General features: G+C 53.2%; 5 protein-coding genes across 5 annotated transcripts; 3 read left to right on the forward strand and 2 right to left on the reverse strand.

The window, feature by feature from the left end:
- Positions 1 to 9: 9 nt before the first annotated feature.
- Positions 10 to 3,145, reverse strand: ATEG_09529 (2-oxoglutarate dehydrogenase family protein; the record flags this gene model as incomplete). The annotated part of the gene is made up of 3 exons (XM_001218150.1): positions 10 to 515; positions 563 to 2,954; positions 3,017 to 3,145. 3 exons carry the CDS (start codon positions 3,143 to 3,145, stop codon positions 10 to 12), a joined length of 3,027 nt encoding a protein of 1,008 aa, XP_001218151.1.
- Positions 3,146 to 3,975: 830 nt separating this feature from the next.
- On the forward strand, positions 3,976 to 5,270 carry ATEG_09530 (uncharacterized protein; the record flags this gene model as incomplete). Its single annotated transcript, XM_001218151.1, has 2 exons — positions 3,976 to 5,223; positions 5,253 to 5,270. 2 exons carry the CDS (start codon positions 3,976 to 3,978, stop codon positions 5,268 to 5,270), a joined length of 1,266 nt encoding a protein of 421 aa, XP_001218152.1.
- Positions 5,271 to 7,720: 2,450 nt separating this feature from the next.
- Positions 7,721 to 8,879, forward strand: ATEG_09531 (NUDIX hydrolase; the record flags this gene model as incomplete). The annotated part of the gene is made up of 3 exons (XM_001218152.1): positions 7,721 to 7,779; positions 7,850 to 8,202; positions 8,275 to 8,879. 3 exons carry the CDS (start codon positions 7,721 to 7,723, stop codon positions 8,877 to 8,879), a joined length of 1,017 nt encoding a protein of 338 aa, XP_001218153.1.
- A 245-nt stretch (positions 8,880 to 9,124) lies between these two features.
- Positions 9,125 to 9,618, forward strand: rps21 (40S ribosomal protein eS21; the record flags this gene model as incomplete). The annotated part of the gene is made up of 2 exons (XM_001218153.1): positions 9,125 to 9,156; positions 9,384 to 9,618. The coding sequence occupies 2 exons, from the start codon at positions 9,125 to 9,127 to the stop codon at positions 9,616 to 9,618; spliced, it is 267 nt and encodes an 88-aa protein (XP_001218154.1).
- A 571-nt stretch (positions 9,619 to 10,189) lies between these two features.
- On the reverse strand, positions 10,190 to 11,797 carry ATEG_09533 (phenylalanine--tRNA ligase subunit alpha; the record flags this gene model as incomplete). Its single annotated transcript, XM_001218154.1, has 3 exons — positions 10,190 to 10,283; positions 10,334 to 10,656; positions 10,733 to 11,797. The coding sequence occupies 3 exons, from the start codon at positions 11,795 to 11,797 to the stop codon at positions 10,190 to 10,192; spliced, it is 1,482 nt and encodes a 493-aa protein (XP_001218155.1).
- Between the last annotated feature and the right edge of the window lie 3,758 nt (positions 11,798 to 15,555).

Consider the following 15,555-nt stretch of genomic DNA (forward strand, 5'->3'; position numbering starts at 1 on the left):
GTCCGCATCCTACCCCCGTTGAAAGGCTTCCTTCACCAACGCCGCCTCCTGCGCACGATGTTCCTTCATAAAGCCAGTTGCAACACTGGGCGTTGCTGCCCGCCCTGCAAACCGAACGCGACGGCCCTTGTGCTGTGATGTCGTATCGAATATCGTCTCGAGGCGTGTTCGAGCAAACGACCAGGCTCCGTCATTCAGGGATTCCTCCTGGCACCAGACCACATCTTCAACGTTTGAATATTGCAGTAGATTGTCCCGGGTCTCTGTCCACGGGAACGGATGCAGCTGCTCAATGCGGACAATGGCCGTGTCTGTGATGCCATGCTGCTCGCGACAGTTCGCCAAAGTCATATACACCTGGCCAGTGCAAAAGATGACTCTCCTGATCGTCGAGGGGTCTGAGACCGCAGGATCCGCGATCAACGGCTGGAATTTAGAATCACCGGTGAAGTCTTCAATGTTCGACTTGGCCATCGGGTGGCGCAGGAGGGATTTGGAAAAGAACATGACCAGCGCTGCCCAGCCTTAGCATCTCATCCAGGAGAAAGGTATGAAAACTCACGCTTTCGGTACGACCGGTGCAGTTGGCGTCGCAGCACGTGGAACAAGTTCGCCGGGGTCGTCATATAGACGACCTGCATATTCGCATTCTGATGCTGTCTCTGCAGTTTCTCCTCGGACGGGAAGAAGCGTCCATCCTCACTGCACAGCTGCAAGAAGCGCTCCATTCGCGCGGACGAGTGCTCCGGCCCCTGGCCGTCGAACCCATGCGGCAGCGACAGGACCAAACCCGAGCGCAGCAACCACTTGCTCTCGCCAGACACAATAAACTGGTCAACGATGCATTGGGCGGTGTTGGCGAAGTCGCCAAACTGCGCTTCCCACATCACTAGCGCGTCCGGGTACATGCAGGAATATCCGTAGTCGAAGCCCATGACGCCATACTCGCTCAGCGGCGAGTTGCCGATCGTGAAGCGCGCCTGGTCCACGCTCAGATCGTCCAGCGGCGTATAGGTCGCCCCCGTCTTCTGGTCGTGCAGCACCGCGTGGCGCTGCGAGAATGTGCCGCGCTCGACGTCCTGGCCGGACACCCGCACGTGGTGGCCTTCCAGGCAGAGACTGCCCATCGCGAGCGCCTCGGCGGTGGCCCAGTCGATGTCGCGGCCTTCGATCAGGTTCTGCTGGCGCCTTTGCAGGATCCGCTGGAGGCTCTTGTGCACGGCGAACGGTTCATCGGGGAGCCCCAGTTTCCGGGCGACGGTGTCGACGACGCTTCTGGAGATTGCGGTGGGCTGCGCGGGGAGCACATTGCGAGCCAGTTCCTCCGGCGATGTCAGGTGCCGCCATGGCTCGGTGAGATACTCCCTCTCCAGGGCTTGTGGACCGGTGCTGTTTTCGAAGCTGGCGGTCAGCTTCTTCCACACGTCCTGCTCCATCTGCTGTGCCTCTTCGCGCGTGACAGTCCCCTCCTTGACGAGCTGGGCCACATATAGCTCCAGCTGTGGGACCTTGTTCGCGATCTGCTCATACATCAGCGGCTGCGTGAACGCGGGCTGGTCCATCTCGTTGTGTCCGCGCCGCCGATAGCAGATCACGTCCACCCAGCAGTCCTTGCGGAACTCGGCTCGGTAGGCCGCAGCCAGTTTACACAGGAAGACCACTGCCTCGACATCATCGGCGTTGACGTGGAAAACCGGCGCATTGATGCTCTTCGCAATGTCCGAGGCATACGGCGACGTCCGCGCCGACTCCGCGTCCGTCGTGAACCCAATCTGATTGTTGATGAGCAGGTGGATGGTGCCCCCCGTCCCGTACGACTTGAGCCCGGCCAGCCCCAGCGTTTCGTACACGACGCCCTGTCCGGCGAACGCCGCGTCGGTGTGGCTGTTCAGCACCAGCGTGGACGCCGTGTCGCCGCCGCTCTGGTGCTGCAGCGCGCGCGCCATGCCCTGCGCCAGCGTGTTCTGGGACTCCAAATGCGACGGGTTGGGCAGGATCGAGATGTTCACCTTATTCCCGGCGGGGGTTTCGCGCTCGTGGTTCAGCCCCATGTGGTACTTGACGTCGCCGGGGATCGGGTATCGCGATGTCGCGTCCGGGGCGAACTCCCCGAAGATGAGCTCGTTGGGCTTGCGGCCCACGTTGCTGAGCACGTTGAGCTTCCCGCGATGGCAGCAGGCGAAGATGACGTTGCGGACGCCGTGGTTGTCTGCGCACGCGTCGATCACAGCTTTGAGTGCTGGGAGCTGGCTCTCGACGCCCTCGAGTCCAAACCGCTTGCCGTTGGGGAACTTGGCCGTCATGAACTTTTCGAACGCGGTGGCCCACACCAGGCGGTCGAGGATGCGCTTCTTCTCCTCCGTGGAGAACTGGTACGGTGTTGGGGTCTCGATGCGTGCTTGGATCCATTCGCGCTCTTGGCTAGTAACCACATGTTGATACTCGGCGCCGATGGAGCCGCAGTAGATGTTCTCGCAGGTTTGAATGATCTCGCGCAGGGTCATGGACTGTCGTGCGGATGCGAAATGAGGTAATATCTCGGGACTGAGCTCGAATTCTCGGTCTAGATCTGCTTCTGTAAAGCCATGGAAGCTAGGATCTAGTTCCTTCGGTGGAGGCCGTCGGTGCGGAAGTTCTAACGGATTAGTGTTTGCTTTCATATGGCCAAGCTCGCGGTATGCGCGGACCATCCGTTCAAGATTTGCGTAGTCTTTGTTCTTTGGCAGTGGATGCGCAGTCACCATCGGGATTGGAGATATTGCTGCTTGTCCAAAAGCTAGACCTTGCAGCGGATGATGAAGGAATGAAGTATCTAACATGGCATGGCCATCGTCTAGGCTTCTGAAGTATTCCTGCCACGAGCGATGGACCGAGTCCGGGTCGTTCTGCCATGCTGTATACATTTCGTCCACGTAGTTTGCAGAGTACGCCGGCAGGAAGCTATCCGTGTGCACCTATGGTCTAGCATCAGCGGAGGTTTTCTCTCTCCTCGTAGCATCGATGGATCATATCATACAAAGGCTCGCAGGCTCGGTCTGACATGGCGCCGTTGGTGCGAGGTGATGGCGTGGAACCGGGTTCTTGAGTTTGTACGGATCTTAGGAAGACGGCGTGCGCCGAGAAGGGAAGCTCTGACGTGGAACATGATGATATTGATTCCTACACAGTCTATCTTGACTCGAAGGTCATCACATAGGTTTTGACAGATTACAGCAGCAAGAACAAGATGTCTGGGGTGTTGACCAATATAGCAGCTCCCATGACAGAGGTATCGTTCCCATTACTAAAAGATTGCTGGTTCTGGATTAATGTCCGGTCTTAGATGAGGGGTACTCTGTATAACCGCTGGAGTAGCCGAGCACCAAAGGATGACAGAGGATGGCGATTCCATCTGTTCAAGCGACCTGCTGCGTTGGTTTCTTGAGAGTGGATGATGGCTGCAAAGTGTGATGCTATCAGGCCCTGTAACAGAATGGCGTACAACGGGATAACAAGGGGCTATCGGACATAGACCGATGGTAGACGGTCATGGAGTGTTCTATAACACAAGTCCAGTAATAGGCTGTTCTCCAGTCAGATATTTCCAGCAGCTCTTCAAGGAACAGACGCAAGACAATATATAATATCTTCCAAGACTGTTCTCTTGTCTTGAATATACTGTAAAACCTCGCTATAGGCAACCTTTTATAAGCAAACATGTAATATAAGCAACCAAATCCCACCCAATTTGATTTTCCATACGACATGCCTAATACCTATCTATCTACTCTGTACAAGCAAGTTGCTTAACAAAAGCCTTCTCTCATACAAAGTTGTTATTTGAGCTTATATAAGGCCACCTGATCTATTAAAAAAATATATATAGAAAATAACGTTTTCCACAATCGAGCCGCGCCTACAACCGAGCCGCGCCCTTTCCACCAAAACTCCTACTTCCTAAATTCAACGCGTCTTTTCTCATCACCACAATTTAATATGCATCTTTCTAAAGAATCGCGCATTCAGATGGCTATTTCAGCTTATCAGAAAGGCCAGGTTAAATCAATTAAACGCGCTGTGGCCCTTTTTGCTGTCCCCGAAAGCACTGTACGCGACCGGCTTCATGGTGCTAAATCACGGTCGGAAACACGCGCCAATGGTCATAAACTGACCGAATTCGAAGAGGAATTACTTCTAAAGCGATTATTAGATGCAGATACGCGAGGATTTCCAATTCGACCCGAATTTCTACGTGGAATGGCCCAGGTTTTACTTCGCAGTCGTTTACAAGACCCTACCGCAGCTATCGGAACTAACTGGCCTTATAACTTTGTTAAACGCCATCCTCAGCTCCGTACGCGATATACAAGGCGTATTACCTATCAGCGCGCAAAGCAGGAAGATCCAAAGGTTATAGGCCCGTGGTTTGAGACCGTACGAGCGACTATTCAAGAACACGGCATACATGAAGACGATATCTGGAATTTCGACGAAACTGGCTTTGCAATGGGAGTCTGCTCTACTTCAAAAGTGATTACTGCAGTAGAGCGAAGCGAGCGACCGCGCAGAGTTATTCAGGGCAATCGTGAATGGGTTACAATCATCGAAACAATCGGGTCAAGAGGCGTATATCTACCGCCAGTCATTATATTAAAGGCAAGCGTTCAACAGGCTGCCTGGTTCCAAGAACCTAAGCTGCCTCGCGACTGGTGGATTTCTACTAGTCAGAATGGCTGGACGACTGATGAAATAGGCCTTCTCTGGCTGAAAAATGTCTTTGAACCGCTTTCTAAGCGCTATATGACTGGTGCAAAGCGCTTGCTTATTCTTGACGGCCATAGTAGTCATTTGACTGCTGAATTCGATGATTTCTGCAAGCAGAATGCAATAATATGTCTCTGCATGCCTGCCCATACTTCACATCTTCTTCAACCGCTTGATGTGGGCGTTTTTGGCCCGCTTAAAGAGGCGTACGGAAAGCTCCTTGAAGACCTTATGGCTGCTGGCAACAACCATATTGATAAAGAAGACTTCCTATCGCTATATCCGGACGCCCACAAGCAAATCTTTACTTCGGCCAATATCTGCAGCGGCTTTAGAGGAGCAGGGCTTAAGCCGCTTGATCCAGAGCATGTTCTTTCCAAGCTTACCTTTCAACTGCGTACGCCTACACCACCACTAGTTGAAGGCTCAGTTTCCTCTGCTTTTCAGACTCCGCAGAATACTCGCCAGCTGAATCGAAAGGTTCGAAGCCTGCAGAATAGCCTTAATAGAAAGCGGCAGCTTTCTAGCAGTCCTATTGCGCATATTCAACATCTGGAGAAAGCAGCGCAAATGGCGATGCAAACTACCCTTCTTTTGCAGCAAGAAATTAGGGCTATACGCGCTGAAAATGGACGACAACGTCAAAAAAAAGCAAGAAGACGTGCTGAGATAGGTAATGACCGCCTTCTTAATGTGCAGGAAGGTGAAAATCGCGTTCAGCAGCTTGATACGCAGCTTAATGAGCAGCCTGCGGAATCTACTCTAGCGCCTCGTCGACGAGCTCCGCAGCGCTGTAGTGGGTGTGGAACAATCGGACATACAATTCGAAATTGCCCTAGTAGATGGCTATAATTTCATGTATTTAGTTAGTTAGATTTAATGGCGTTGGTGGTTGAAAAGCCTTAGGAAATAGGAGTTTTGGTGGAAAGGGCGCGGCTCGGTTGTAGGCGCGGCTCGATTGTGGAAAACCGTTAGTAAGAAGATAGTTTTTGTAACTTGTGGGGCATCACGTGATATCACGGGCTTATATAGCGGCTTCCTATCTGGGGGGGGGGGGGGGGGGGGCCTAATATAGGCTGCTTAATAGAAGACTACTAGAATGTAGCCCTAAGAATCTCTATTTTAGGATTGGTGGCGTGACACTAGCCTCTATGGCGATGTCTTTCGATTGGCGAAGATAACGCAGGCTTAGTGGTGCAGTATCTGTCTACTCTATCTGAAGTATAAGGATACAGCAAGTATTGCGGAAAAGGTTACTTAGTAGCGAGTTTCTCCTGTATGCTAACGCGATATATAAGACGCGTTCCCTAGGTTCTGAGATCTAATTCACCTCCTTAGCTTTTACCTGTACTGCCATGGGTCTAAGATATAAGTTATTGGAAGATCTCCTACGCGAGCTCTGGTTCTATATTAGAGATCTACTGTATTTATCCGACGTGGAAAACATTCTGATTACTGGGCCTAAAATATGGGGCACCATCCAGTTGGTTGGAGAACCACATACAACAACCTTGATGGCTTAGGCAAGTAAATAAAACGGCCCTGTACTTGGGGATAAAACTCGAATATGTACAACTTGAAGCCTCACACCTCCCTCCAATGAAGCTCACTGATATCAATCAAAGTCTATAACCAGGGCCACTAATTTCGCACCTTCAGATACTTCAATTTCACATATACGGCGGATATGGTAGAAACAATCTTTTTGCAGCACCGAACCATCAATGTATGTATTGCCAGTAATGTGCAACGGTATCATGATTGAAAAAGTTCGTCCTACTCGTGATTTTCCCGGGAAGAAAACAAATCCTCCTCTCTTGTAGTCTGAGGTATTGGGCGGTGCGATTGCATTTTCCGATTGAGACTTCATCGAGATAATTTTAGTAATAAATCCAACGTATTTTCAGAGTGAATTCCTCACCTTAAGCTCTGAAATAGCGGCGCTAATGGGGGCCTCGCAAGCATCCGTTGGGAAGAACCGGGCAAACGTGGAACGCATAGGTTTGGGTAGAGATTCCGCAACAGGACGCGCTTCTGACCATGCTAGAGCTGCGCAAGATTTAACGCTTTCCGATGCTATCGGAGTGTAGGACGGATCAGCTTGGGCCATCACAGATAATAATAGGATATGCGGAGCCGCAGAAGGGAAAACTAAGGAGTAAATGCTAGACCAGTCTGATCATTTAAAGAGATGTCTAAAAATCTTATTAGTGAGAGGCTGACGGCGGGGTTCACGATGGCCTAGAAAAAGGATCCCGTGACTGCGTAACTGTCTAACACATGCTGTTGGGCTGCACTGCAGACAACTGTCTCTAGGAGAAATAATACCGTGTTATATTGAAATGGATTGTGGCGGACAGAGCGAACTGGCAGATTAAATAAGAAGAATACATGAGCAAGCAGTGAGTTTTAGACGGGCTTCAGGCTACATTCAGTCGAAGCGTTGTTCAGGGCTGAAGGGGCTGAAGGTAGAGCAGCAAGTGGGAATAGCAATACTATAAGCAACTTTAGGGGGCCGTCTGCTTTACTCGCTTATAGCGACGTTTTATGGTAGTTGAGAAATGTGGGGAAGTCGGCGCGGGCAGACGCGGGGTACAGAACAGCCTAGGCAAAAAGGACCCTCTGGTATGGACCTTCTGCCGTATCTTCAGCTCCAACATCAACATTCTCACCCCGTTGACGCCGCCATCGCCCTCAATGCGCCTCCGTGACTAGTGCTCCATTTTCAAAACTCCCAGATCCAAAAGCCCCGACCGATGTGCCGGAAGGAAACGCGCCAACGGACATGATTGCAGCAGCCCATGTGTCACGCTCAGCTTCCCGGTTAATGCTGCGAGCCCGAGGTCCCCTGCCGTCGGGGTTCAATCGACTCTATAAGAAGGAGTGTACGCTGGCTGCACCCCGGGTTAGCATCTCCTGCTTTGCGCGATCACCCGTCAGGGTCCAGCATTACTCCTCTGTCTCCCAGTCCTCCACCATGCCGTCGTCCAGTGCCAAACCCAAGCCGAAGCCGGCTATTCCCAGCCCGAGCTCCAGGTGCGCCGAGCCTCCCTACAATACGGCTCTCGAGATATTGCCCAAGTTACTACCACTAACACGTCGCAAGTGTCATCCTTGTCTCGCCGAAGAATGAGATCCTCCTGCTTCACCGCGTCAAAACATCCACCTCCTTCGCGTCCGCCCATGTGTTCCCCGGAGGAAACCTGGACGCCCAGGACGGACCCTGTCCTCCCCCAGAGGACCAGAAACGCCACGAAGATGCACCCTGGTACCGGAACGCCGCCCTGCGCGAGCTCTTCGAGGAAAGCGGCATCCTTCTCGCCCGCGACCAGTCCACCGGCAAGCTCCTCGCCGTCCCCGAACGAGAGCGCGAACAGGGCCGTCGCGCCATCCACCAGGGCAAGATCACGTTCGACAAATGGCTGAAACAAGTCAACCCGGCTGCCGTACCCGACACAGGTCGTCCTCCCTCCGGCCTCAGGGACTCCCCTTGATCTTGAGTGTCTACGCATTACTAACTCTCCGGTGCAGACCGCCTAATCCCCTTCTCGCGATGGATCACACCCACCAACGTCCCTAAACGCTACACAACGCAAATGTACCTCTACTTCCTGCAGCCGCAGGACTCCGAGAAGCCCGTGCTGGACGAGATCCCCGCCGCTGGCGAGCCCGAGGAGATCCAGATCCCCACCAGCGACGGCGGCGTCGAGATCGCCGAGGCGCGCTTCCTGCCCGCGGCCGAGTGGCTGCGCCTGTCCAACCGCGGCGATATCATCCTGTTCCCGCCGCAGTTCTTGCTGCTCCATCTCGCCTCGCGTTTCCTGGACGTCGAGCCCCGGGAGTCTGCGTCTATGGAGGAGCGCATGCGCCGGCAAGCTGCGCTCGCCGACTTCGCCCACTCCGGCTCCCCGCCCTGGACCACCAAGTGCATCTCCCCCAAGGTGCTCAAGATGACCTCTACCGGCCGGTCAGTGCTGGCGCTCGACCATCCCGGGCCGGAGCTCAAGGGGAGCGACCGCCGCGGCGAGTCAGATCTGGTCGTGCTCGTGGAGTTTAAGAAGGGGTCTGTCCGCCGGGTTGACGTGGGAACGAGAAAGGAGATACTAGAGGAGGATCGCGAGAAGAGCAGTTTATAGATGTATAAACACTTAGAAATGACAGCATCGAGTATCCTTCTAACTTGTAACCAGCCAAGTGGAAGGTGGAAGGCCCTTATCTAATCGGCTGAGTCAGCAGATAAACGACGGCGGTCACATGACCCACACAACCATCGGCCGCAACCGAGAGTCACGCATTTTCCACTCGCCGCTCCGTTCAACCCGCCAGCGCACCCTCCGATTTTCCCACTCGTCGTCGTCAACCAGACTCAAACACCGCCAAAATGGAGAACGAAAAGGGAGAGATTGTCGATCTGTATGTTTCCCCTGCTGTGGAATTTCCAGGGTCTTGTTATCGGAGGGGGGAGAGTCTGCGACCGAAGCCAGCCCAGCGATCCGGAATCAGTTCGATACACAGAAGAAAAAAATAACTTGCACACTGCCATTGGAATCGCTGGGCTTGTGCTCTCTCGCTGGGCCATATCCCTCCGCTTGACATCAAACACCCGTATTCAACACGATATCGATTCTAACGGATCCCAGCTACGTCCCCCGCAAGTGCAGCGCCACCAACCGCATCATCAAGGCCAACGACCACGCCTCCGTCCAGATCTCCATCGGCAAGGTTGACGAGAACGGCCGCTACACCGGCGAGAACCAGACCTACGCTCTGTGCGGCTTCATCCGTGCCCGCGGCGAGAGCGATGACTCCCTGAACCGTCTCACCCAGCGTGACGGCTACATCCGCAACGTGTGGACCGCCAGCCGCCAGCGGTAAATCCTGCCGCTTGGTTGTCGGAGGGCTGTTGGGTTGATGGTGAGATCTCCTGTGTCTGCCGTCGTGGGGATCTGGCTAATATGGGTTCTAGGAATGATTGATGGCCCCGGTCGAGGGTTCGCATCGGAGACATGATTTTTCTAAGATAAAAAAAATGTGAATGAATAAAATTCATACCGTCTTACCTTTTCTACTTTCGATAAGGCGCCGTTCGGCCTGCAATCCAACTGTTCTCGCACATCGTTCCCGGATGTCCTTGTAAACCTGATTCTTCGACCGGCACATCAAGGCCTCCTCACCCGCTGCCGGATTGGATGCATTCGCTGTATTCGTTCGGTGGCTCCATGAGCGAGGAGGTAGACATTCATCCATCCAGCCGAATATCACAACCGCCTACTGAAGAGCCACTGCTGCAGAGAAGTGCGCTGGGGCACAGATACGGGTGGGACATATTTATCGTGTAGAATTGTATGTTCGATACATTTTTACTCCATCGTAACCAGTCAAGCAATACATCGTAAATTCTTTTCGACAGTTCTATATTCATCCTGATATCCCCCAGACATTCCATCTAATCCTTCTCCAGTCTCACGGCCGGGTTCGTCTCGATGAAGTTGAGGTCGACCTTGTGTCCGAGCAGTTCTCGGATGTTACTCACGCCGTACCTAGAGCACTCGTTAGCAATTATCGCCATGCATAGTCGTCAGAAACTCACTTGATCATGGTCGGTCTCTCCAAACTCAACCCCCATCCGTACACCTGCATGCCCTTCGGCAGACCCATCGGCTCCAGCATCTCCGGCCGGAACATACCACTGTTCCCGATCTCCACCCACTTGCCCAGGCCCTCGTGGTAGCCGAAGATCTCCATACTGGGCTCGGTGTAAGGGTTGTACGCGGGCTTGAACCGCAGCTGGTGGATGCCCATCTTCGCGAAGAAGACCTCCATGAATCCGATCAGACCGCCCAGGGTGAGGCCAAAGTCGGCAATGACACCCTCGATCTGGTGGAACTCGGCCAAATGGGTAGCATCGACCGCCTCGTTACGGAAGACACGGTCGATACTGAAGTATCGTGCCGGCCGCGGGTTGGCCGCGAGCTTGTGCAGGACGTACGTCGACACCGACGTCGTGTGGGTACGGAGCACCAGTCGCAGCGACTCGTCGGCGTCCCACGGGTACCGGTAGCCCAATGGAGCCGTACTTGCCGTTCTGGTGCACCTCACGCACATCCTCCCAGTACTTCTTGTAGTCGAGGGGCTTCGCGGTGGCGGCGGCGCCGGAGGGCTGGATGATCTTCACGCGGTGCGGATCGTTCTCCGGGTCCTCGCGGGGAGGGTCGGCCTTGGGCGGGTCGGAAATGTAGAAGGTATCTTGCAGGTCGCGGGCGGGATGTTGCTGGGGCACGAAGAGGGCGTCGAAGTTCCAGAAACCCGTCTCCACGAAGCGGTTGGTGGGCATCTCCTCGAAGCCCATCTCAAAGAAGATGTTGCGGAACTCCTGTCGCACCTTGTTGAGCGGGTGGAAGGCGCCGGCCGGGGTCGGGGCACCCTTAGCCTTGAAGTTGTAGGGCTTCAGCTGGGCCGTCTTCCAGGCCCCGCTAGCCAGCATCTCCGCCGTCAGGTCCGTCTCCTCCTTGACGAATTCGCGGGCGTACTTGGGGCCCTTACGGATCGTGTAGGTGAGCTCCTTCTGGAAGGCGATCAGCTTGCGCCGTTTCAGGTCCTGGAGGGCCTTCTGGTCCCCGAGGGTCCGTGTGCGCTGTACGGTCAACAGCTGCTCGCGGGTCTCGTCGACGATGGAATCCGTGTTCGCCCGCAGGACCGCGCCGTCCTTCTTGATCCAGCCCTTCTTGAAGGCGTTGCCTTGACCGACCTTGGCGTTCTCCTTGCCGACAATCCCAGGCAGATCGCCGATCTTGAGCCCCTCCATGGCGGCCACGACCGCCTCGAACACCTTCGCTTCGTGGCTGCCATTGGCGGCGATTTCCTCGCCTTCCTTGGTCAAGGTGGCAACCTCCTTCTCCTTGGTGTCATATTCGACCATCTGTCGCGAGCCGAGGCGGTCAAGGGCACTCTTAATATTTAATGAGGGGGTGGAGGGGAAGGCTTCGTTGGAGAGAATGGGGCCATCGGACGCGGACAGAGCGTCCAGGATGGGTTTCGTCATGTCGGACGCCATGGCTGCAGACGTCGACCGCGGGAGAAACGGCGCGGGAAGGATAGTTGAGAGGAGCGGTGCTGGGAGACTCCAATGTGGAGGGGGGGAAATTGTTAGATATCAACCAAATCCAGCCCACTTTCCGAAATGTGACTCTTCGCCGGCAGTACGGTGGGGGGGAGAGACCAAACCCGCCATCCCGTGACTTTCCCCTTGTCAGTAACTATACCCCGCCATGTTTATTTACGTATCACGAGACGAGACTGCTTTGTTGACAGACATCTCCGAATAGACTCATGAATATACATTTTAGGAAGAGTGAAAATTACCACGTCAGATGCTTTCGGGCGTCGTGGGGGCCCATAGAAGTATCTTTCACCAGTACCATTTCCCACTGCGTATCGCCGTTGCCCCTCCCGCTATGCAGACGGTCTGTTCTCATGATCCTATCCAATGATCCTCAGACTAGGGTGCGGAGGGCTTCGGAGAGTGGTCATCGGTGTCAATGAGCCGGGGTGTGTAGTCATGATTCATGCATAAGAAAAGTATATATCTCAGGGTAGGTCTGAATATTCCAGGCGGAGACGATGAGATTACGGAATATATATCGGGGGATATATACACCACCACGGTCTACGCACATAGGGCGGTCTGTCGAGCCGACTGGAAAGAATGCCACCATCTTGTGCAAAGCATCCTGAACGATGAAAGAAAAGACTTATCAGAGCAACGGACTGGCAACATGATAGATACCAGCCCGGATCGCGATTTTGGGGATTCGACCATCGCAGGTCATCGGGTCACCTGTGGGTGGCAAGAATCGTCAACACCCACCAGTAGAGTACAAGATCTTCTGCAGCCTGCGGGAAGGATACTGGGAGACTTGCAGATGGAGGTGTGTATGGGGAAGAAACGGGTCCATTTGCTGTGGTGCTACCGACCTTACCAACAGTCGTACAGATCCGTGGGGGGTAGGGACACCCACTCTCGCGGTCGACGTAAGGAGATCGATCTCCAGATCCGTAGGGTCTTTGGATGGGATCTGGAGATGCAGCCGATCTGCCCTAACCACACGCTTACTAAGTATGAGCATCCCTGTAGTTAGTTAGTTATCGCGGTGTGCCCTATGGGATTCTGATCTTGTCTGTGCGGTCATCCAGGTCACCAACAAATGCGGTGATTTGACCAACCCCGACGGATCCTGGTAGGTAGGGATTTGGACCCGTCCGAAGTATGCGCTTTACCCGCCTTTTCGTCCTCGACGGAGGACTTCCCATTTCGCGTAGGCGATCTCGAAACGGAATGGTGGACGGTTGGTGACAGAGAAGGGATCCCTCGTTGGGCCACCTCTCACCGAGTGGAGCTACTGACGACCGTTGAGTCCGGACATTCAATGGGAGATATCGGTTAATAATGTCTCGGGGGATGTCCTTGGGTACTTCTCAATCCAAAGGATCTCCGAGGTACGAACGATGGAATAGGTAATGGTATTGTGTATGAATACAAGTACCAAATACACGTACCGCTTAGATACCTTACTTTACCTCTTCTAAGAACTTTCCCCCTGGTCCCCCACCGGTCGATGCTGATTCTACTCCGTACGTATCTACGGAACCAGGTCAACCGCCGAACCTTTGCTTGGGTCCCCCGTGAGATGAACCAGTCAGAGAGAAGCCACTGGAGTCGATTTTTTTCATCTAGGCGAACCGTTCCAGCGATTAGTTGGATAGTGCATGGTGTTATCGAAGGATGATGTTGTATAATCTGCTTGCGTCTGATCCTGTCCAGTCTTCGATTGCATCGAGGGACTTCATTTCCCTCGTGCGTATGTATGGTATGTCCGGATATGCAGGCATTTCAGAAGAAATCCGCTGCGGCGGGACAGAGAATGACTACCTGGTTAGTTAACTAACTAGTTGACTCCCGAGGAGGCTTACCTAAACCAGAAGTCCCCTGTCCCTCTCGAGTTGTCCAGACCAGATCGATCGGTTTGACCGAGATCTGAATTTTCTTTTTCATCCCTCTTTTGCCTCGGGAGTTGCCACATGACTCCAAGAAACCCGAGAGGAATCGCATTCAGACTCGATCTGCTGCGACTGTTCGGGTCTCCTATTTCTCCGTTTGTTCCTCCCAAGTGGTGATAGCGTGGTTCTCAGGAATGACCGGACCAACTCTAGGCGGAGCGACTGCTGGAGCCACCGGGACTGGCAGATGTATGATCGCCACTAGTTCTGGAGGCGATCATCAGTGTGCTAAACATTACGGGGGACAGATGAAACGGATCAACATACACAACCAGAAGATCCATGATCCCGGACCGACAGGAATTTTTGATTGGGTTCGGCTTTTGGTAGGGAAAAAGGGTTGCCAGCAGATCGATGTCGGACACCCATGGATGGAAAGCGTCCTATACAGGTAATACGTCCGTAAAATGACAGTAGCGGAAAGACACTGCACAAGTAGCTGTCCCACAGTAGGCAGGTCGTCTACCTACCAGTACAAGTACAATAGAGGAACCAGCCGTCGGGATTGAAGTGGCTGTGCACTTTCGGGCTGTGGCAATTGTAGAAGTAAGGGGCTAGTCGACACCACCAACATAGACCGGCACTAACACCACGCACCCTCTTTTTTCTGTCAACGTCCAAAGTAACTAAGCGGTCAACTCTCAAGCATAAGCTGGGGTGAGACACAGCCGAGTCCGATGTCAAAACGAGGAAGTGCTCCTCCACTTGCTGCTATTATTATTCTGTTGCCGCGAAAATTTGCGGTGTTTGGGAACCTCCAAGACATTTCCTGCATTGTGATTGTTCTAGAGGTCAAAAAGAACTGATTGTTCCCCACTGGTGAACATGTATTCGCTCTCATAGGGTTGCTGGTGTGTGTGGTATTATTGCTGTGTATTGATACTGGTATTCTTCTGTATTTGTACCTGTGCCTAAAGAGATCGGACAGTACATCCCTCATGCTGGTTTGCTTCCCCGTTGTGAATGTCACTGAACGCTTAATCAATTAGACTTCCAGCAGGGTTTGGAGATGAGATGGATAGATCAGGTTGACCAAGTCCTGCTATAAAATTTGGAACACTTCATTCTTGTACATCATGAACTAGACTATATCACTGTTTTGTATTCTACAGTATACTCTACGAGGTATGTAGGGTGGTAGAGGGCAGGCGGACGGAGCAGCTGTAAAGGGAATGAGTGCATGGGAGTGGATGGATGACTTCTACACGGACTAGACAAAGCTCATCTGTTCACGATTAGCTACCTGAGGTACCTAGGTATTCCGTCCATGATCAAGAGCTGTCTTGTCTTTTCCTTCCTTTCCCTACCTCAGTTACTACTAGTGATAGGGGTGACCTCCGACGATACACGTTCTGCTCCTATCTCTCTGCTGCTGCTTTCTTTACGCTGACCATCGACTAAACGGCCACCTCCACTCCCTTTCTTTCCTTTCCGCCCCTTTGGAATCCACAATCCACAACCACAACCACAACCACAATCCACACCCTCTTCTTTCTTCCTTCTTTTCTCCTTCCTTTCCACCCCCATCTTCGCTCCTTCAAAACCCGATCTCTACCAGAAAGAATAGGGTACTACTCTTCCGCCACATTAATTCCTCCCACCCGCTCCGAACGAACGCAAAGAGAGCTGAAGGGGAGCGAAGACAACGAGCCTCTCCCCGAAGGGTTCCTCCCGCAGTGGTTCGTCCTTTTCCCAGCAAACCGCCAGCATCCTTTCCTTGTCTTTTTCCCTCCTCTCCTCTCTCTCTCTCTCTCT

The sequence above is a fragment of the Aspergillus terreus genome, genomic scaffold, assembly GCF_000149615.1.
Source record: "Aspergillus terreus NIH2624 scaffold_15 genomic scaffold, whole genome shotgun sequence".
NCBI lineage: Eukaryota > Fungi > Ascomycota > Eurotiomycetes > Eurotiales > Aspergillaceae > Aspergillus > Aspergillus terreus.